Source organism: Schistocerca gregaria, chromosome 9, assembly GCF_023897955.1.
Source record: "Schistocerca gregaria isolate iqSchGreg1 chromosome 9, iqSchGreg1.2, whole genome shotgun sequence".
NCBI classification, from domain to species: Eukaryota; Metazoa; Arthropoda; class Insecta; order Orthoptera; family Acrididae; genus Schistocerca; species Schistocerca gregaria.
The window spans coordinates 215,415,240-215,434,894 of record NC_064928.1 but is presented as its reverse complement, the minus strand read 5'-3'; the positions used below and the strand labels follow the sequence as shown (position 1 = coordinate 215,434,894).

General features: G+C 41.0%; 1 protein-coding gene across 5 annotated transcripts in view; it reads right to left on the bottom strand.

The window, feature by feature from the left end:
- The window catches only part of LOC126291674 (gastrula zinc finger protein XlCGF57.1-like), a 109,488-nt gene that overhangs the window by 49,450 nt on the left and 40,383 nt on the right, over positions 1–19,655 (bottom strand). Inside the window, exons 2-4 of one of the 5 annotated variants that reach the window (XM_049985257.1) lie at positions 15,271–15,552; positions 14,980–15,190; positions 6,500–6,555 (exon numbers count right to left, since the gene is read on the bottom strand). In XM_049985257.1, the coding sequence (XP_049841214.1) occupies positions 6,500–6,555; positions 14,980–15,185 (262 nt within the window). In that variant the 5' untranslated portion in view covers positions 15,186–15,190; positions 15,271–15,552. Of the gene's footprint in view, positions 1–6,499; positions 6,556–14,979; positions 15,209–15,270; positions 15,553–19,655 lie in introns of those variants that run through there. The other 4 variants (XM_049985259.1, XM_049985260.1, XM_049985258.1 and 1 more) reach the window with 4 other exon arrangements.

Below are 19,655 nucleotides of genomic sequence, written 5' to 3'. Positions count from 1 at the left end.
TATAGAGGGTCTATACAAGGGTGATGTACTTGAGGACAATATTATTGAAATGGAAGAGGATGTAGATGAAGATGAGTCTAAACAAGGCCCCCGGAGTAGACAACATTCCATTGGAACTACTGACGGCCTTGGGAGAGCCAGTACTGACAAAACTCTACCATCTGGTGAGCAAGATGTATGAGACAGGCGAAATACCCTCAGACTTCAAGAAGAATATAATAATTCCAATCCCAAAGAAAGCAGGTGTTGACAGATGTGAAAATTACCGAACTATCAGTTTAATAAGTCACAGCTGCAAAATACTAACGCGAATTCTTTACAGACGAATGGAAAAACTAGTAGAATCTGACCTCAGGGAAGATCAGTTTGGATTCCGTAGAAATGTTGGAACACGTGAGGCAATACTGACCCTACGACTTATCTTAGAAGCTAGACTAAGGAAGGGCAAACCTACGTTTCTAGCATTTGTAGACTTAGAGAAAGCTTTTGACAATGTTGACTGGAATACTCTTTTTCAAATTCTAAAGGTGGCAGGGGTAAAATACAGGGAGCGAAAGGCTATTTACAATTTGTACAGAAACCAGATGGCAGTTATAAGAGTCGAGGGACATGAAAGGGAGGCAGTGGTTGGGAAGGGAGTGAGACAGGGCTGTAGTCTCTCCCCAATGTTGTTCAATCTGTATATTGAGCAAGCAGTGAAGGAAACAAAAGAAAAATTCTGAGTAGACATTAAAGTCCATGGAGATGAAATAAAAACTTTGAGGTTCGCCAATGATATTGTAATTCTGTCAGAGACAGTAAAGGACTTGGAAGAGCAGTTGAACGGAATGGATAGTGTCTTGAAGGGAGGATATAAGATGATCATCAACAAATGCAAAACAAGGATAATGGAATGTAGTCGAATTAAGTCGAGTGATGCTGAGGGAATTAGATTAGGAAGTGAGACACTTAAAATAGTAAAGGAGTTTTGCTATTTGGGGAGCAAAATAACTGATGTGGTCGAAGTAGAGAGGATATAAAATGTAGACTGGCAAAGGCAAGGAAAGCGTTTCTGAAGAAGAGAAATTTGTTAACATCGAGTATAGATTTAAGTGTCAGGAAGTCATTTCTGAAATTATTTGTATGGAGTGTATCCATGTATGGAAGTGAATCATGGACGATGAATAGTTTGGACAAGAAGAGAGTAGGAGCTTTCAAAATGTGGTGCTACAGAAGAATGCTGAAGATTAGATGGGTAGATCACATAACTAATGAGGACGTATTGAATCGGATTGGGGAGTAGAGAAGTTTGTGGCACAACTTGACCAGAAGAAGGGATCGGTTGGTAGGACATGTTCTGAGGCATCAAGGGATCACCAATTTAGTATTGGAGGGCAGCGTAGAGGGTAAAAATCGTGGAGGGAGACCAAGAGATGACTACACTAAGTAGATTCAGAAGGATGTAGGTTGCAGTAGGTACTGGGAGATGAAGAAGCCTGCACAGGATAGAGTAGCATGGAGAGCTGCATCAAACCAGTCTCAGGACTGAAGACCACAACAACAACAACAACAACAACAACAGATAAGAACTAGTTCTGAGTGGAGGTCATAAGCTGGTCTCTGATGAGATTGGACATATTTTTGTATTCTTATGCAAACAACATAATTAACGTGAAAAATCAAAATACTATATGATGTACTAAAATGTGAGAAAATATAATTACATAAAAAAAAGGCTGCAACAACAATCTTGAGATTTATTTAGTTCAAACCAACTATGAGGACCTGATGTGAGATTTTCAGATTCAAGATTGAGACCCTTAGAGATGAAGAACTGGAGCCACCTCAACTCAACGTGCTAAGTAAACTAGAAAGTTTATTGTGATCTTTGCTCCTCTCAGATCTTTATAAACTGCTTATTAATTACTTGGACTGGACATTGTTTAAGGCGGACAACAGATGGAAGTAGGAAGGAAGGGGGGAGATACCAATTGCGTTGCCAGAAATTCATACAAACTGTTTTGTCAGTGGAAATGTGAGTCACTGTCAATGCTCCAGGAGTAAAGATGATTAAGACATCATTGAAGATGCCACTTAGTGAGACAGGTCTGTGGAGAACTGCAATAGAAGGCAAAAATCGTCAACAAAAAGGGAGTTGGAGATGCCTGGCAGGAGACAGGCCATTATAGGGTTAATGGCAATACAAAGAGGGCAACCCTCAGGACGAAACACTGGGGCACACCGTTTTGCTGGTTAAAGGTGTCTGACAAGGCAGCACCAACACGCACATTGAAAACTTGGTCTTTTAAAAATGCCTGAAGGAAACAGGGCAGGCAGTCACGGAAGCCCCACGTGTAAAGAGTATGGAGGATACCAGTTCTCTAGCAGGTATCATAGGCCTTCTCCAAATCGAAAAACACAGCCACAATCTGGGATTTCCGCAGAAAACCATTCATGACATGGGCAGATAAGGTAGTGAGATGGTCAACTGCAGAATGCCACTCTCGTAATCCACACTGTGCATTCATCAGTAAATTGCGAGACTTGAGCCACCATACCAACCGGGCATGAATCATACATTCCGTCACCTTGTAAACACAGCTAGTAAGAGAGATGGGGCAGTAGCTAGAAGGAAGGTATTTGTACTTACTGGGCTTAGGTATGGGTATGACGGTGGTGGCTTCACACCAGCGTCCGGGAAATGTGCGTGCGGCCCAGATGCGGTTGTACGTGTTAAGCAAAAAGTGCTTGCCCGCAAGGGAAAGGTGCTGCAACATCTGAATGTGGATGGCATCTTGGCATCTAGCCCTGGGGTGGAGGGTGAGGATGAACTGAGAGCATGATCTTGCTTCCTCATAGTAAAGGTGGCACTGTATACTCACGTTTCAGAGAAGAGAAGGGTATTGCCTAAGCCTACTCCACTCATTTCTGATGGAGGAAAGCAGGCTGATAGTGGTAAGAGCTCGAAACTTCTGCAAAATAGTGGCCCAAGGTGTTTGAGATAGCAATACGGTCCACGATGACATTGTCTGCTGTCAGGCCGGAAATTGGGGAATGGATCTTGGTTCCAGACAGCCACCGGAGATTGGCCCACATGACAGAGGAAGGGGTAGAACTGTTAAAAGAACTAGTGAATGAAATCCAGCTAGCTCTTTCGCTATCCCGAAGAATGCCTCGACACTTTGCATGCATCTGTTTATAATGAATGCAGTTTGCCATCGTAGGATGACTGTTAAAAATGTAGAGAGCCCATGTCAGTGCGCGAATTGCATCGCGGCATGCCTCAGTCCACCACAGGACTGGGACACTTTGTGGTATAGAGGAAGTGTGAGGTAGGGAACGTTCTGCAGCAGTAAGGATAATGTTTGTGAGATATTCCACGTAGTCATCACAAATGGGGAAAATGTGTTCTTCGAAGGTCACCATGGAGGAGTAAAACTGCCAGTCAGCCTTAGTAGCGTAGGAGTCAGCAAATGGATAGCACAGGGGACATGGTCGCTCGAGTAGGTGTCAGAAAGAGTGGACCTCTCAAGACAATGAGCAAGCTGAGCAGTGCAGAAGGATATGTCTAAATGGGAACAGGTGTGTGAGGAGTCAGAAAGGAAAGTGGGTGCTCCAGTGTTAGGGCAGAAGAAGATAAGTTGATTACAGGGCACCCCTCTGACAGGTCCAGGGAGAACTCCAAAGGGGATGATAAGCATTAGTCACAGAGTAGCAAAAATGAGAGAGATAACTGCCCAATACGTTAAAGGAAGTCTGCCCTGGTGACATCGAATGATGGAGTGACATAAATGGTACAGAGGAAAAAAGTCTGGTCGGTAAGGAAAAGGCAAACTGCAACAGCATGAAGATGGGTAGTCAGGGAGATGGACTGACTACGTATGTTATCCCATATGAGTAGAGTGATGCCACCATGAAATTGAATGCCAACCTCAGGGGGAAGGGCAAAACCAATCGATAATAAATGTGTAAGCTCAAAGCAATTGTGAGGGCGAAATTTCGTTTCCTGAATGGAGAGCACAAGGGGATGCTACGATGCTAAAAGCAGCCATAAATACTCTTTGAGAGACTGAAGCCCGCAAATGTTGCATTGCACGAGAGTCATGATCAGGAACAGATGTAGGGGTGTCACCTCGGGGGCTGCAGAGTGACAGCCAGTAAAGATTTGCTACTACAAGGCACAGAACCAGAAGGATCCTGCTCCATGGGGTCCACAGAAGCATCAGCTTGGTTGCGCGGTTGGTCTGTGGAGTCCAACGCTGAAAAATGGTTGGTGGTGTGCACTGACAACACGGAGGCCAGCTGGGCTAAGGCATCACGTGGCGACACCGTTGAAGAGGATATTTGAGTTGGCGAAGAAGAAGACTGTTTGCCTTTGGTGGACTTCTTTGAGCCTTTCTGCTTAGAGGAAGACTCGGGCGTTGTTTGGCTAGAGGGATAGAGGAAGTCTTCACGGGAGTACTCCTTCTGTCCTGTCCGGCCTACTGGTTGTGTAGATGGTGACTTCGGCCCTTGAGGTGAGAGTCTGATGGCTTGTTGCACAGCTGGACAGGGGGATGTCGCAACCTTGACACTGGGTGATTTCACAACCTATGAGCTGAATCAGAGGTCACATGTCTGCGTAGCCTGTCCTTCATGGAGCGAGGGGTAACAAGAACAGAACTGTAGGTGCCAGACAGGAGAACACAGGGTTTGCGACTAGCCGGTAACTTGTGAGCGACTGGATAACACACTTTTCCCTTTACCTAGATCTCTTTGACAGCCCGCTCATCAACATACACGGGACAATCCCGAAAGGAGGTGGCATGGCTGCCACTGCAGTAGATACAGTGGGGAAAAGGAGGCAGACAATCGCACTCATGTGCATCCCAACCACAGGTTACACATTTGGCTGGGTTTCAGCAAGTCGTTCTAGTGTGGTTGAAATGACACTGATAGCAGCGCATTGGGTTCAGAATGTACAGCTGGACTGTGATAATTTCATGGCCCACTTTGATCTTAGACGGAAGCACCACTGTATCAAAGGTGAGAAAAGAGTGCGGGTGGGCACGAAGGAGGAATCTACCTTTTTCACTACATGATCAGAGGGGTAAGATTGGATTTCAGCTTCAGTTAGAGGGTCAAGCAGCCTAGTATAAATTACACCACAGGAAGAATTCAAAGTTCTATGGGCATGAACAAGGTAGCCATGGAGAAGCGAGGCAGTAAGCAGTTTTTGTGCTTGAGAGTCACAAGTAGTCTCCAAAAGCAAAGCGCCATTCTGTAAACAAGAGCAGGATTTCACAGGGTCAGCAATTGCATCAACACCTTTCTGAATAATAAACGGATTTACCGTGGCGAAGGACTGACTGTCTTCAGTATGTGAGACCACGAGGAACCATGGTGCAGCAGGAAGAGTCTCTGAATGATTGGCCTCATTATGTTTACGTTTCATAGACATTGACTGGGAATATGATTGACTCATTGTGAGAAAATCCCCCACGATTGCCAGCGTCTCCGATGGCATGCTCCTTCCAACTGGGGGGCCCCTTCACAAGGGGGTGCACCTGCCTTAGGTGACTGTTCACACCTCAGGTCACACCTACCAAATACCTGACACAGGGACCAATCAGCAATTTGGGAAGGTTGCAGCTAAGGCAATCAGCCCTCCCTGGGACTGGCCAGTACCAGAGGGAACGTGCATACCCTACCTGTCGACCCAGGGCAGGCAATTACGCGTTACCCAGTCACCTGTTATGCATCAGATGCGTGGGCAGCCCTTCAGGAGCGGACAGGGAGGAAGAAGAAGAAAACAAGGACCCTCAAATGCCAAAGCAGAGGAATGAGAGAAGAAGGGAAACACAGAAAGGAAAAGGGAGCGAAAAACAAAAGTGAGACTGTTCTTACGTCAGCGGCAGACAACACAGAACATTCCCAATAACACCCTAGATATGTTCCCAAAGGGACGGGAAAAAGAATAGCAAGAGGATAGGCATGCAGCACAGAAGGGAAAGAATGCTGCAAAGGCTGGGACCCCATGGTAGCAAAGCACAAACCCACCAAAAGGGCGAGCCTCCTGGGGGACTGGTCATATGTCTGTGGGTGCATGGTACTGAGGCCTTTAGTGACCCTATTACATCCTTATGAGACAAGTATACCGTAAAGCCTGGGGTCAAACAATGTTCAGTTCAGCAGGAATTTGGAATAGGCAGATTCCATTAATAATATCAATGTATAGACTTGTTAAGGCATAAATTAAGTGCAAGGACATCTGCTAGTGACTTTCGATGACTCACAGCACAGATCCCCTACCTATCCCTATTCCTCCTGCGTTCCAAACACATTATTGAAAATTTACTATTAAGCTTTCATCTGTAAGTGTTGATTTAACTTTTATTTCCCATGACTTTATATTCATCACTTTCAAGTATTCTTTGTTACCAATGGTTTAGACTCAGTCAGGTAATTAGAATGCCCGTAAGAGTTCCTACACATTTCATAGGTAACAGCAAATGGACAAACGGCATCAAGTAGACAATACCTGTATCACCGCTTTCCACAACATCCTCTGCATCCCATTCCTGCTTGCACTCTTGGCTGTAACAAAAGAAATATGTGAACCAATTATTGTGAAGGTACATACATTTAAGACAGTAATTTACTCTGATGAAAAAATATTGCAATACAAATATAGGCAATACCAATCCTGAGTATCCACTTTATGTGCAAGAACAAGTAACACAGTCAGTTAAAGCACCTTAGGGTTCTTAGCGCTCACGCACTGGTTACTGGAATTCAGTTCTGCCTGAGAGCAGCAATATTAATTAACAGAGTTAAATAGTGTTCAAATATGAAATAATCAACAGTCAAGCACATGAACTGGAGACTAATATCATTAAAAAAAATCCATTCAGCAACTAAAACCTTTGATGATGTTGACAAAATATTCTTACTCTCTGACATTTTTTCGGATAAAAATGCTGTTTGGCGATGTGTTTGTGTTATGCATTGAGCTGCTACCACCAAAGTGAGGATTTTTCATATTTGGTCTATAAATGCTGCACGACCTAATTATTATTATTTTTAAAAGTACATTGCACATCATACAACTGTCTTATGATAGAGACACGAGGTAATTAGCTTCAATCACCAGTCTGCTGCTTTCTCATTGGTTATCAAACACATCGCACACTCTGTAACATCATTTCCTGTTTGCATCTGTGAGCGTTTACTATGTATGATGTGTGAGTCAGGAACTGTTTCCAGTATGGGGGGAGGAAGCTTTGTCCTGCCTGAAGAGAATGGGTCAATGGGCTGATCTTTCCTTAATGCTTTTTTCAAAGGTGAGTGAATTTCGTAACGTGTTTGGAGTTTTCCAACAAGTTGTGAAAAGGGACTCTGTCCCTGACATGAAGCCACTTTTGCCTGGAAATCTTGTAATGTAACTACACTGCCAATGTACACAGCTAATACAGCTTTATTAAATGTCGTTTTATTTTGCTAATACCGTTTATTGTATTTACTGATGCTACAGGGTGATCCAAATGTCATATCCCACAAAACAAATTCTAAATTGGGGTTTCAATACTCTTGACCTATAGGACAACGTCATGTTCAGAAATATAACAGGAGCGATCATCTGAAGCAAAAGTGTAGTAAACAATGGCTCTACAATTCATAACTTAAAAGGTAGGAGCAATTGTTTACTAGAAAGGATGTGTTTTGCAGTATCGAAGATGAAGAAATGCTCACAGCTCTTAAGGTATTTTAGAGCCTATGCTTACTAGACTCCTTTGCTTCAAATAATCGTTCCTGACATACCCCTGAATTCGACTGACTTATGGGTCAAGACTTCTAAATCATCAATGTAGACTTTGTCGCAAGGGACATGACGTTTGAATCAACCTGATTACTGCTACTTTGTTGTTTTTCTGTGTACATTGCATCAGTAGAAATGTGTAGTAATTACAATGAATTTATCCACATGCAATAAGTTGGGGAATCCCCCTATAAGGTAGAGAGATACACTGCAGATTAGTAACAGCGCAAAAAAATGTCACTGCGTAACAGTTGGTAGTTGTGCTCTTGGAAAGATGTAGCTGTTCTAAGCTGCATGTGAGACCCCCCCCCCCCAAACCTTAACAGTCTGATGTCACTTCACAGAGGGCACTGTCATTATCATCTGTTTCCCCAACTGTTTTCCTATGTTAAAAATATGGTTCAGATTGTTCTTATTCTGAATGATTATAACACTCAAATAGCATTTCTGATCTGTATTCTCACAAAATATCTTATTTTATGTAATTATAGCTTAAAAAAATTAAATATCAAGATTTGGTCATGTGATCAAAAATGCTATGTTATTGGATGTAGCTCTGATGACATCACAAGCTAGGACTGAGACAAAGCTATACATGTGTTACGGAAGTGTTAGCTGACGTTTTCTGCACTTTTTCCGCAAACAGTTTAGTTATTTAGTGATGGAAATCCATTTACAACTATTACGAAGCAAAGAAAAGGAATTTTATGAAGGCTGACACTGAACCTCTAAAATTTTCTGAAAGTTTATGCATGGTCTCTTTGTTCTTCAAAAAGAACACAGATTTTTATGTTTTGGAAATACGAAGCCTGGAAACTGCATTGTATGGTGACTAGGACGAATGCACTGTCACACAGCAATAAGTCACAGAATCGTCCTACAACTGAGGGAATCTGGAACTGGATTATGTGTTCGTCAATGCTGAAAATGTTTTCCAGGGCAACTTGTAAAAGCCTACACAATAAAACACAGTGTATTTTTTTTCATTCAAAAAATAATTCTGATTGTTAATTTCTGTAGTTGTTGTCAGAACTACTACTTTCTTGTATGTATCTTTTTTCTCAATTTTCAGATATTCAGACAACATAACAACACTCAAGGAGCAGCAGAGCATCATTGTGTTTGCTTTCAACAGCTTTACACATTGCAGTTTTTCTGTTCCTCCAGGTCATTACTTTAAACCACTTCAAAATTATGTTCATAGAATACTCAGGTGATGCAGCAGAATCTTAAAGTATCTGTTGTTCTAATGCATACTTAACTGCTACTGAAACAATATAGAGATTTAAAAGTGTTTAAGCAGGACCAACTTTCATTTTACTTTAATGGTCTAATACACTTCCTTGTAGGTTCCAAATGTTCAGTTTTTCTCTTTGTCAAAATCACACAGCTATATAACAGGCTCAATAGAGACAGGTGGAAGCAGCAAATTGTTGTCTCCAATGAATTATTTGAGAAGGATGATGTGATCGGAAATTGTCAAATGGTTTCTCCAGTTTTTCAGAATAACAACTATATTGGGCATGAAATACAGTTTCTTAACAGCATCTTTGTGATTCACCTCAAATTTATCAGTTGTAAAATAAAGCTAAAAAACGAAAATTGATATTAAAAGTAATATGATACCGAATTTAAAGTTCTTACATAACTGTTTAATGAATAAAGTTAACTTAAGAAAGCAGCAGTATTATGTAGGAAAAACTTGCTTCTGATCACGATGAATCTCGCAAGCATTACATTAGCAGCCCAGCATATTGCCCATTACACTACAAACGACATTGTGTTTCTATGGAGAATTTACTTACATCAGAATGATCATCACAGAAATAAACACACATAGTGATCACTATCTCATTTGGATCTCTACGAGCAAGCAGCAACGACACTTTACACATATTCTCATTATTTGGAACACTGAATAACACTCTTTCAGGGGTTTTATAGATATGTTTGTAAATGTGGTGCTACACATCATTTGCTACCACATTTTCCAAAACGTAAATTTCAAAATCAAATATCACTGTGTATGAACTTTACGACAGTTGGAGCAGCATGCTAGTCAGTGATATCACAGGCATCACATGACTAAAATAGTGCATTTAGTGGGCTTTCAAATTCTTTAATTTCATTTCAATTTTTCTTTATTTCCTTTTTTTTAATGAAAAATACTGGAATTCATGAGGAAAAATAGAATATTATAAGCATAAAATGACATAATTAACCATTTAAAATGAATACTAGACAACAGTCAAATACCCTACTGCATAAGAAAAATCAATAAGCAAACAGTGCTACCACTTTTCAACTTAATTTAATCCATCAGGTTCTACAGGACCATAACTGATAGCTGGCCACAGATGAGTGGATTTCTGTGACAGGCCAGAACCGCGGGCCAGTTCCGCAGGTATCTGGCAGATCTGCAGCCTGCCAATCTGAGGCCTATCATATTCCACTACCGTGTAGACCTCGCCCATCAAATATAGCCCCCTGCCCATAGGCCGAATCCCTTTGTGTGTGGCACAAATTAGCAATTTTCATGATTTATCTGCAAATCCAGGGTGTGGTGCAAGCACAGCAATCCAGAGCAATGGTACCCATGCCATAGTTGGTAGGGAGAGGCCTAGACTTGGGGGGGGGGGGGGGGGGTAAGGTATATTTTTAATATTTTGGAAGACAAATGGCATCTTGCAAGTAGCCATAAAATATTTTCAGAGCTGACCTCATTAATATTCTGTGTAACACTGACTTTTAAATCATTTCATTGGAATGAAATCATCTGAATACACTATTTTTTTTTCTTGTCTGGGAGTCTGGAGGAAGGATATGATGCAACTACCCTGTTCAGTGTTTTCAGTGGGTCATTACGGTGCGGTAACACATGTAAGTAACAGAGTTATATAAGGAAGAGTTTATTTTATTATTGTTAATTAAACAGTGATTTAGCTCACATAATATAACTATTTTCTCACTTTTTAATTAAACTATTAAAAACTGTGATTTTGTTCATACATGTTTAGCTTGGTAACAGAGATAGCTGTTTTTTACATGGGAAGAAAGTGTGCAGCGCGCCCTCTTGTGTTATGCGAAATGGCACGTCTGCTCTGGGGTTAAGAATGAGCCAGTATAATTCTCACACACTTCTCAGTTAATTCTTTCAAATTTTGTTAGCACTAAGTACTTGACATATAGCAGCAAAACCAGCTAATTGTACTTTATTGCTATTTTGTTTATTTTTAGAAGTGATGAGCCCTGTGCTGACACTAATGAATGTAAAGCATTTTACCAGAACAAAGACTGCCCACGCACTTGGATATTTAGTTACCAGGTGGAGTATTGATGATTTAAAATTAAAAACAAGGACTGCAGCACAGACATTGGGATATGTGATTCCCAAAACATGTCGCATCATTCACGAGACCTTGAAGAAAAATACATTAAGGTAAGTGTACAGACATAGCAATAAAATTTAGAAACCAGAGTGTATCTTTATTAAACAGTGAACATACATATAACGATATAAGTAAAGACGAACGATGCATTTTCAAAGAGGAAAGTTTTGGTCGTTATATTGAGTGCAGCTATCACTAAGGTCCAGTGTGGGCTGCAAATATTGTATGGCAGCAAAACTCGGTAGACAATCGGATGCAATAATGTGGAACTGATTAGTGCTGAAAAGAAATTAGTCCCAGTTTTGGCCACCAGATGCAAATCTGGTGCTGTCAGTGCAAGAAACATGTATAGGAATGTTTCTATGTGTAATGGTTTATGAATGGGATGTATGCAGAAAAGACCAAACAAGTGAGAAAAGTATAATGTTTATTTCATTATAAACTGGTGCTGACAATTTTTTCAATATGAGCACTGGAGACATTGCAGCATCCTGTCATTTGTAAAATGACATTATCAACAGTTGGTCACAGCACTTCCGGTGGACTATGAGCAATGCGCTTCTGTACACCGGTCTTCAAATCCGGTACAAACCAAATGTGTCCTTGGTGAATATTTTCTTTAAGGTATCACCAGAGCCAAAAGTCACGTGGATTTAGATCAGGCGATCTTGCACTCTGTGCCTCTGGAAAACTTCTGGATATAGCACGTTTGTGGAAGGTTGCATCAAGCAGATCTTTCACTGGGTGAGTGACATCAGGTGCTGACTCATCTTGTATGAAAACCGAGGTTTCCACACAGTTGCACTCTTCCAAAGCAGGAATTGCCTACTGTATAAGGTCTCGATCACATGCAGCCATCAAGGTACATCTGACAGGCCCTCTGGCTGTATTCTCTTAAAAGAAGAATGGAATAAGAATAAATGTGTTTGTGAATCCACATCACACTGTCACACATGGTGAGTGCAATGGCTCTTCCTGCACAACGTGTGGTTTAACAGTACCCCAAATTTGTCAGTTCTGTGTATTCACTGCATCCTGTAGTGTAAAATGAGTCTTGTCACTCCACAGAATACTTCCTGGCCACATGTCATCATCTTTGATCTGTTCCAGAAACCAAAGACCAGGTTCAGAATGTTGCTGTGATTCGTGAGATTTCAGCTGCTGCACTGTCTGGATGTTGTATGGGTATCAATGTAAAATAGGCCACAAAACTTCTCATACTGTTGACTGTGGGATGGACAATTCTCATGAGACTGCATGAGCACTAGCACTACCTGGGGCACGTTCTGCACGGTCAGTTACAGCAACAGCAAACTCGTCAATAACTTCCACTGGGATATGACACCTTCCCCGTCCAGGTGCCACACCAAGCTCCCCCAGTGTTCTTGAATTTCATTATAAACTTCTTTAAATGACTTAATGACATTGGGTCTCTACTCAGACCTTTCAATTGGCAATACTCTCTCAACAGTTTCATTAACAGCACACAGACTGTATTCTTGATATCTGTACTGTTCACTCACATTACGGCTCGTCAAATGACAGCAGGGATGTTGTACGGTCATACAAACACTGCACAGTGACAGATATGCATGCAATCGATGACCTCACTGTTTGGTCCCCTCCTCCAAATCACCCAAACCCAATAGATATGCACCTGGTGGCCAAAATTTGAACTTTTTTCCTTTTTCCCCAGCATAAATCAGTTCTGCATTACTGCATTAGCATATCTACCAAGCTTCACTACCATGCAATAATTACAACCCACACTGGACCTCTGTGATTAGTTGCACATTAATTATAACCACCCAGTATTAACCAAATTCTGCATGAATGTAGAACAATTTTAAAATAACTAATTTTGTACCAATTTTAACACAACAAAACGACAAAAAGAGAACAAAAATTTTGGTAATAGAATAATGTTTTTTACTGCTGCCCAAAACTTGAGTCACTATATATTGACAAAGAAGTTGACTAATCAGTGTGGGATGATTCGTAAGATGCACTGAGAGAGTTGTGGATATTTGGGACGCAAGGAAACTTAAAACTTTTTCACAGCTGGTCTTTCATATAGATCTGTGTTGTCTGCGAGTTGATTCCTGAATCCATTTTACACAATTTTGGTGAAACGTAGTTTCCCAGAACATTGCCGTCATCCATGCTTGATAACTGAGAGCTGTGGGCCACAGCGCATGCTCTCATGAATGTGGCGAAGTTTGTCTCTATCACTTCAGTTCGCTTCTACTTCATTTGTTGTGCTTTGAAAAACTGGAAAACAAAATAATAGATCTGCACGAGTCTACAGAACATACTTTTGGACGCATTTCTTATTTCAGCTGCCTCATATAAAAAATGAACAGTGTGGTGGCGTAAGCTGGTGCCAGCACACCAGGCGGCAAAGGGGATGCGAGAAGATCGATTTTAGGCACTGGAGCAAGTGAGTCTGTCAGGAGAGAGGCCAACAACAGACTGGCAAACAACGCACTGCCAATGCCCTCTCGGCCACTAGTATTTAGATCGTCACAGCGGACCATAGGACCCAGCCAGCCATCCAGTGAGTCAACGAGTCAAGACATCAGTTGCAGCCCAGAGGGAGACGCAGTCGCAGTTAGCTCAGAGTCAGTCAGCACCTAGCGACCAGACAAGTGTATACAGTGGAATTGTACTTCACCATCAGTGAAGCTAATGTGGGCTATTATGGAAGACCTTGTACCACAGCACAAGGGAGCTTAAGTTACACAGCTCTTTGTTTGTGTAAATAAGAAACTCTATTAACACATGCAAGCAGTTTGTGTTACAGAAAAGGATAGCAGCCACCAAATAACATCCTCTCCTTGCTTCCCATGGTACAAGCCTACAGTGACAATGAGACAACACAAAAAACGGAAAAAAATGGAACATAATTTCATGAAGAAATGGCAGGTGATAAATTGTGGAGGATTCACTGATAGGAAACACATAAGAATTGTGAAAGCGAGAAACAGTGAAGTAATGTACTACAATTATAAGAAGTTTTATAATATTGTTTTGATGGCTATTATTAGTGCTGACTATTAGTTTATATTTGTTGTCATGAGAAAAATGGAAAGAATATCATAAGGAAATGCCACTGAAGCTATGACGTTTTATGAATGCTTAACAATCAGGAGCATTAAATTTTCCAAACAACAACAAGACAGATAAAGGATTAAACTTTCCATTTTTAGGAGATATGGCATTTGCTTTGCATATCAATGTTTTGAAACCATATGCTCAGTGAAACATAATGGAAGATTTATTTTCAACTACACCTTATCACTTGTGCGAAATGCTGAAAATGATTTTGGGCAAAGGTGTCTAGGTTTTGTACACAAGCATTAGCACTGAACCTCAAAAGATTAAATATGTTGTTATGGCAGTGTGCACTTTGAATAACTTTTTGATGTATTTGAGCACTGCACACTGCAACCCTCAGGTTCTTGACTGACAAGATACAGTCACTCATTGAGTAGAGTTTTGTTTGAGGAGGGCTAACAATGAAAATGAATATTTAGCACCACTGCAGTCCTGCACCATAGCTCAATTACGTGCTTCAGATGCTATAAAAAAATTGAGAGCAGTACCTGCTTTTTTACAATAATAAAGGAAAAGTGTCTTGGCAGGATGAAATGATAAACGAAAGAAAAGTTTAACTTTGCACTTTCCTATGTGTTAATTATTAAAAAGCTACCTTAAAGAATGCCTGTAGTTTAAGGAGGTTGAAGATGTAAAGTAAATTTGTAGGCATGATGTAGTATTTCAGAAATAAACTGACTCTAATGGAATACTCACTACCTGTTCATGTTTTTCTGTCTTGTTCTGTGTCCTACTTCCTTCATTTCCACTATCTGCAATTGGCTCATTAACATCAACATCAAAGTTCTCTTCGTTTCTTTCCACACTGCAGTCAGAATTGTCAGCACTCCCCTGAGAACTTCCAAGCTTTGATAAGCTTGGAAGAGAGTGTTCCTGGTATTTTGTAAAATGCAATAACTCATAATACCTGTAAGATAAATGATGTAAGATATGCATAACACTGTACAAAAATCAATGCAGTATAAGAAACTTTCTATTGGCACTCACCACGGTGACGGTTTGTGCAGTTCGTCTTCCCCTTTCCTACTTCTTTCAGAGGCCTCAAAGTATGTGGATCTCAAATTCTGTATCTTCTTTTTATTACAGCTTGGTCCTCATTTGGAATATCTACTAAAAGTTTGTCAAGAATCTCTTTCTATGCCCTATTTTTTATATTTTTTAGTGTTATGTTCAGGGGTCATTTTCCATAAATAAGGCCTTTCATGGTACAATTCAATAAGTTTTTCTATGTGGTCATTGGCCCACTCCTTCACCATAATTGCAGACGTACTAAAAAGAAAAGGAAAGGAAAGGCACTGTAATAAAATGGAGCAAATAAATGAGACACTCGCGTGCTGGAAGAGCGATGGAAATCGGTGTGTGGGCAGAAGTCCCCAGAGCATTGTGGTCTGTCGCAGGGTCCGCACATGTGCGGACCTGCTACAAGGCTGTACCATCAGTCCTGAGAACTGCAGGTATGGTATTAAGGCCATGCCTCCACTAACACACAGGCAGGGACTGCAAGTATCCAAGAATCCGATTGAAACATCCGTGGCCAGTCAGGTCAAATTCACTTATGCATGGCCAGCTCATATGAGCTATCAAGGAACAATGCATTACAGAAAGCAAACAAAAACATTTAAAATCTGAGAAGATGACAGTAAAAATAAAGTATGTTACCTGCAGAATACAGTCAAAATTTCAGTTTCTGTTGGAAGTCTATTAAAAATGAAACCTGAAAAATAATGCACAACTTTTTCGAAAATATTTAACTGTCTATCAACAGTTTTGGTTTGTTCTTCCAGATGCAATAAAGACAAACTTATGTAAATAGAGAATGCAGCAGAAAAATGGGCTGTATTAATTAATCTCTAAAAGTCAAATGATAGTATTGACAACAATGAATGTTTGTCGTACATTTCAGGTAGATAAGCCATTTGCTGAGATGGAGCATTGGAGCAGCAAGAATGCCTTTTACAAAAACAATGACTGTGCTGCCGCTGGTAGACAGGAATGCTATCTTTATTTCAACCTTCCATGGAATGAACCCCCCCATGAACCATGGACCTTGCCGTTGGTGGGGAGGCTTGCGTGCCTCAGCGATACAGATGGCCGTACCGTAGGTGCAACCACAACGGAGGGGTATCTGTTGAGAGGCCAGACAAACGTGTGGTTCCTGAAGAGGGGCAGCAGCCTTTTCAGTAGTTGCAGGGGCAACAGTCTGGATGATTGACTGATCTGGCCTTGCAACATTAACCAAAACGGCGTTGCTGTGCTGGTACTGCGAACGGCTGAAAGCAAGGGGAAACTACAGCCGTAATTTTTCCCGAGGACATGCAGCTTTACTGTATGATTAAATGATGATGGCATCCTCTTGGGTAAAATATTCCGGAGGTAAAATAGTCCCCCATTCGGATCTCCGGGCGGGGACTACTCAGGAGGATGTCGTTATCAGGAGAAAGAAAACTGGCGTTCTACGGATCGGAGCGTGGAATGTCAGATCCCTTAATCGGGCAGGTAGGTTAGAAAATTTAAAAAGGGAAATGGATAGGTTAAAGTTAGATATAGTGGGAATTAGTGAAGTTCGGTGGCAGGAGGAACAAGACTTCTGGTCAGGTGATTACAGGGTTATAAACACAAAATCAAATAGGGGTAATGCAGGAGTAGGTTTAATAATGAATAGGAAAATAGGAATGCGGGTAAGCTACTACAAACAGCATAGTGAACGCATTATTGTGGCCAAGATAGATACGAAGCCCACACCTACTACAGTAGTACAAGTTTATATGCCAACTAGCTCTGCAGATGACGAAGAAATTGAAGAAATGTACGATGAAATAAAAGAAATTATTCAGATAGTGAAGGGAGACGAAAATTTAATAGTAATGGGTGACTGGAATTCGAGTGTAGGAAAAGGGAGAGAAGGAAACATAGTAGGTGAATATGGATTGGGGCTAAGAAATGAAAGAGGAAGCCGCCTAGTAGAATTTTGTACAGAGCACAACTTAGTCATAGGTAACACTTGGTTTAAGAATCATGAAAGAAGGTTGTATACGTGGAAGAACCCTGGAGATACTAAAAGGTATCAGATAGATTATATAATGGTAAGACAGAGATTTAGGAACCAGGTTTTAAGTTGTAAGACATTTCCAGGGGCAGATGTGGACTCTGACCACAATCTATTGGTTATGACCTGTAGATTAAAACTGAAGAAACTGCAAAAATGTGGGAAATTAAGGAGATGGGACCTGGATAAACTGAAAGAACCAGAGGTTGTACAGAGTTTCAGGGAGAGCATAAGGGAACAATTGACAGGAATAGGGGAAAGAAATACAGTAGAAGAAGAATGGGTAGCTCTGAGGGATGAAGTAGTGAAGGCAGCAGAGGATAAAGTAGGTAAAAAGACGAGGGCTGCTAGAAATCCTTGGGTAATGGAAGAAATATTGAATTTAATTGATGAAAGGAGAAAATATAAAAATGCAGTAAATGAAGCAGGCAAAAAGGAATACAAACGTCTCAAAAATGAGATCGACAGGAAGTGCAAAATGGCTAAACAGGGATGGCTAGAGGACAAATGTAAGGATGTAGAGGCTTATCTCACTAGGGGTAAGATAGATACTGCCTACAGGAAAATTAAAGAGACCTTTGGAGAGAAGAGAACCACGTGTATGAATATCAAGAGCTCAGATGGCAACCCAGTTCTAAGCAAAGAAGCGAAGGCAGAAAGGTGGAAGGAGTATATAGAAGGTTTATACAAGGGTGATGTACTTGAGGACAATATTATGGAAATGGAAGAGGATGTAGATGAAGACGAAATGGGTGATACGATACTGCGTGAAGAGTTTGACAGAGCACTGAAAGACCTGAGTCGAAACAAGGCCCCCGGAGTAGACAACATTCCATTAGAACTACTGACGGCCTTTGGAGAGCCAGTCATGACAAAACTCTACGAGCTGGTGAGCAAGATGTATGAGACAGGCGAAATACCCTCAGACTTCAAGAAGAATATAATAATTCCAATCCCAAAGAAAGCAGGTGCTGACAGATGTGAAAATTACCGAACAATAAGTTTAATAAGTCACAGCTGCAAAATACTAACGCGAATTCTTTACAGACGAATGGAAAAACTGGTAGATGCGGACCTCGGGGAGGATCAGTTTGGATTCCGTCGAAATGTTGGAACACGTGAGGCAATACTGACCTTACGACTTATCTTAGAAGAAAGATTAAGAAAAGGGAAACCTACATTTCTAGCATTTGTAGACTTAGAGAAAGCTTTTGACAATGTTGACTGGAATACTCTTTTTCAAATTCTAAAGGTGGCAGGGGTAAAATACAGGGAGCGAAAGGCTATTTACAATTTGTACAGAAACCAGATGGCAGTCATAAGAGTCAAGGGGCATGAAAGGGAAGCAGTGGTTGGGAAAGGAGTGAGACAGGGTTGTAGCCTCTCCCCGATGTTATTCAATCTGTATATTGAGCAAGCAGTAAAGGAAACAAAAGAAAAATTTGGAGTAGGTATTAAAATTCATGGAGACGAAGTAAAAACTTTGAGGTTCGCCGATGACATTGTAATTCTGTCAGAGACGGCAAAGGACTTGGAAGAGCAGTTGAACGGAATGGACAGTGTCTTGAAAGGAGGATATAAGATGAACATCAACAAAAGCAAAACGAGGATAATGGAATGTAGTCCAATTAAATCGGGTGATGCTGAGGGAATTAGATTAGGAAATGAGACACTTAAAGTAGTAAAGGAGTTTTGCTATTTAGGAAGTAAAATAACTGATGATGGTCGAAGTAGAGAGGATATAAAATGTAGACTGGCAATGGCAAGGAAAACGTTTCTGAAGAAGAGAAATTTGTTAACATCGAATATAGATTTAAGTGTCAGGAAGTCATTTCTGAAAATATTTGTTTGGAGTGTAGCCATGTATGGAAGTGAAACATGGACGATAACTAGTTTGGACAAGAAGAGAATAGAAGCTTTCGAAATGTGGTGCTACAGAAGAATACTGAAGATAAGGTGGATAGATCACGTAACTAATGAGGAGGTATTGAATAGGATTGGGGAGAAGAGAAGTTTGTGGCACAACTTGACTAGAAGAAGGGATCGGTTGGTAGGACATGTTTTGAGGCATCAAGGGATCACAAATTTAGCATTGGAGGGCAGTGTGGAGGGTAAAAATCATAGAGGGAGACCGAGAGATGAGTACACTAAGCAGATTCAGAAGGATGTAGGTTGCAGTAGGTACTGGGAGATGAAGAAGCTTGCACAGGATAGAGTAGCATGGAGAGCTGCATCAAACCAGTCTCAGGACTGAAGACCACAACAACAACAACATGGAATGAACCTGTATCGACACATGCAATAAGCTTAAGAGTGAAAACTTTGA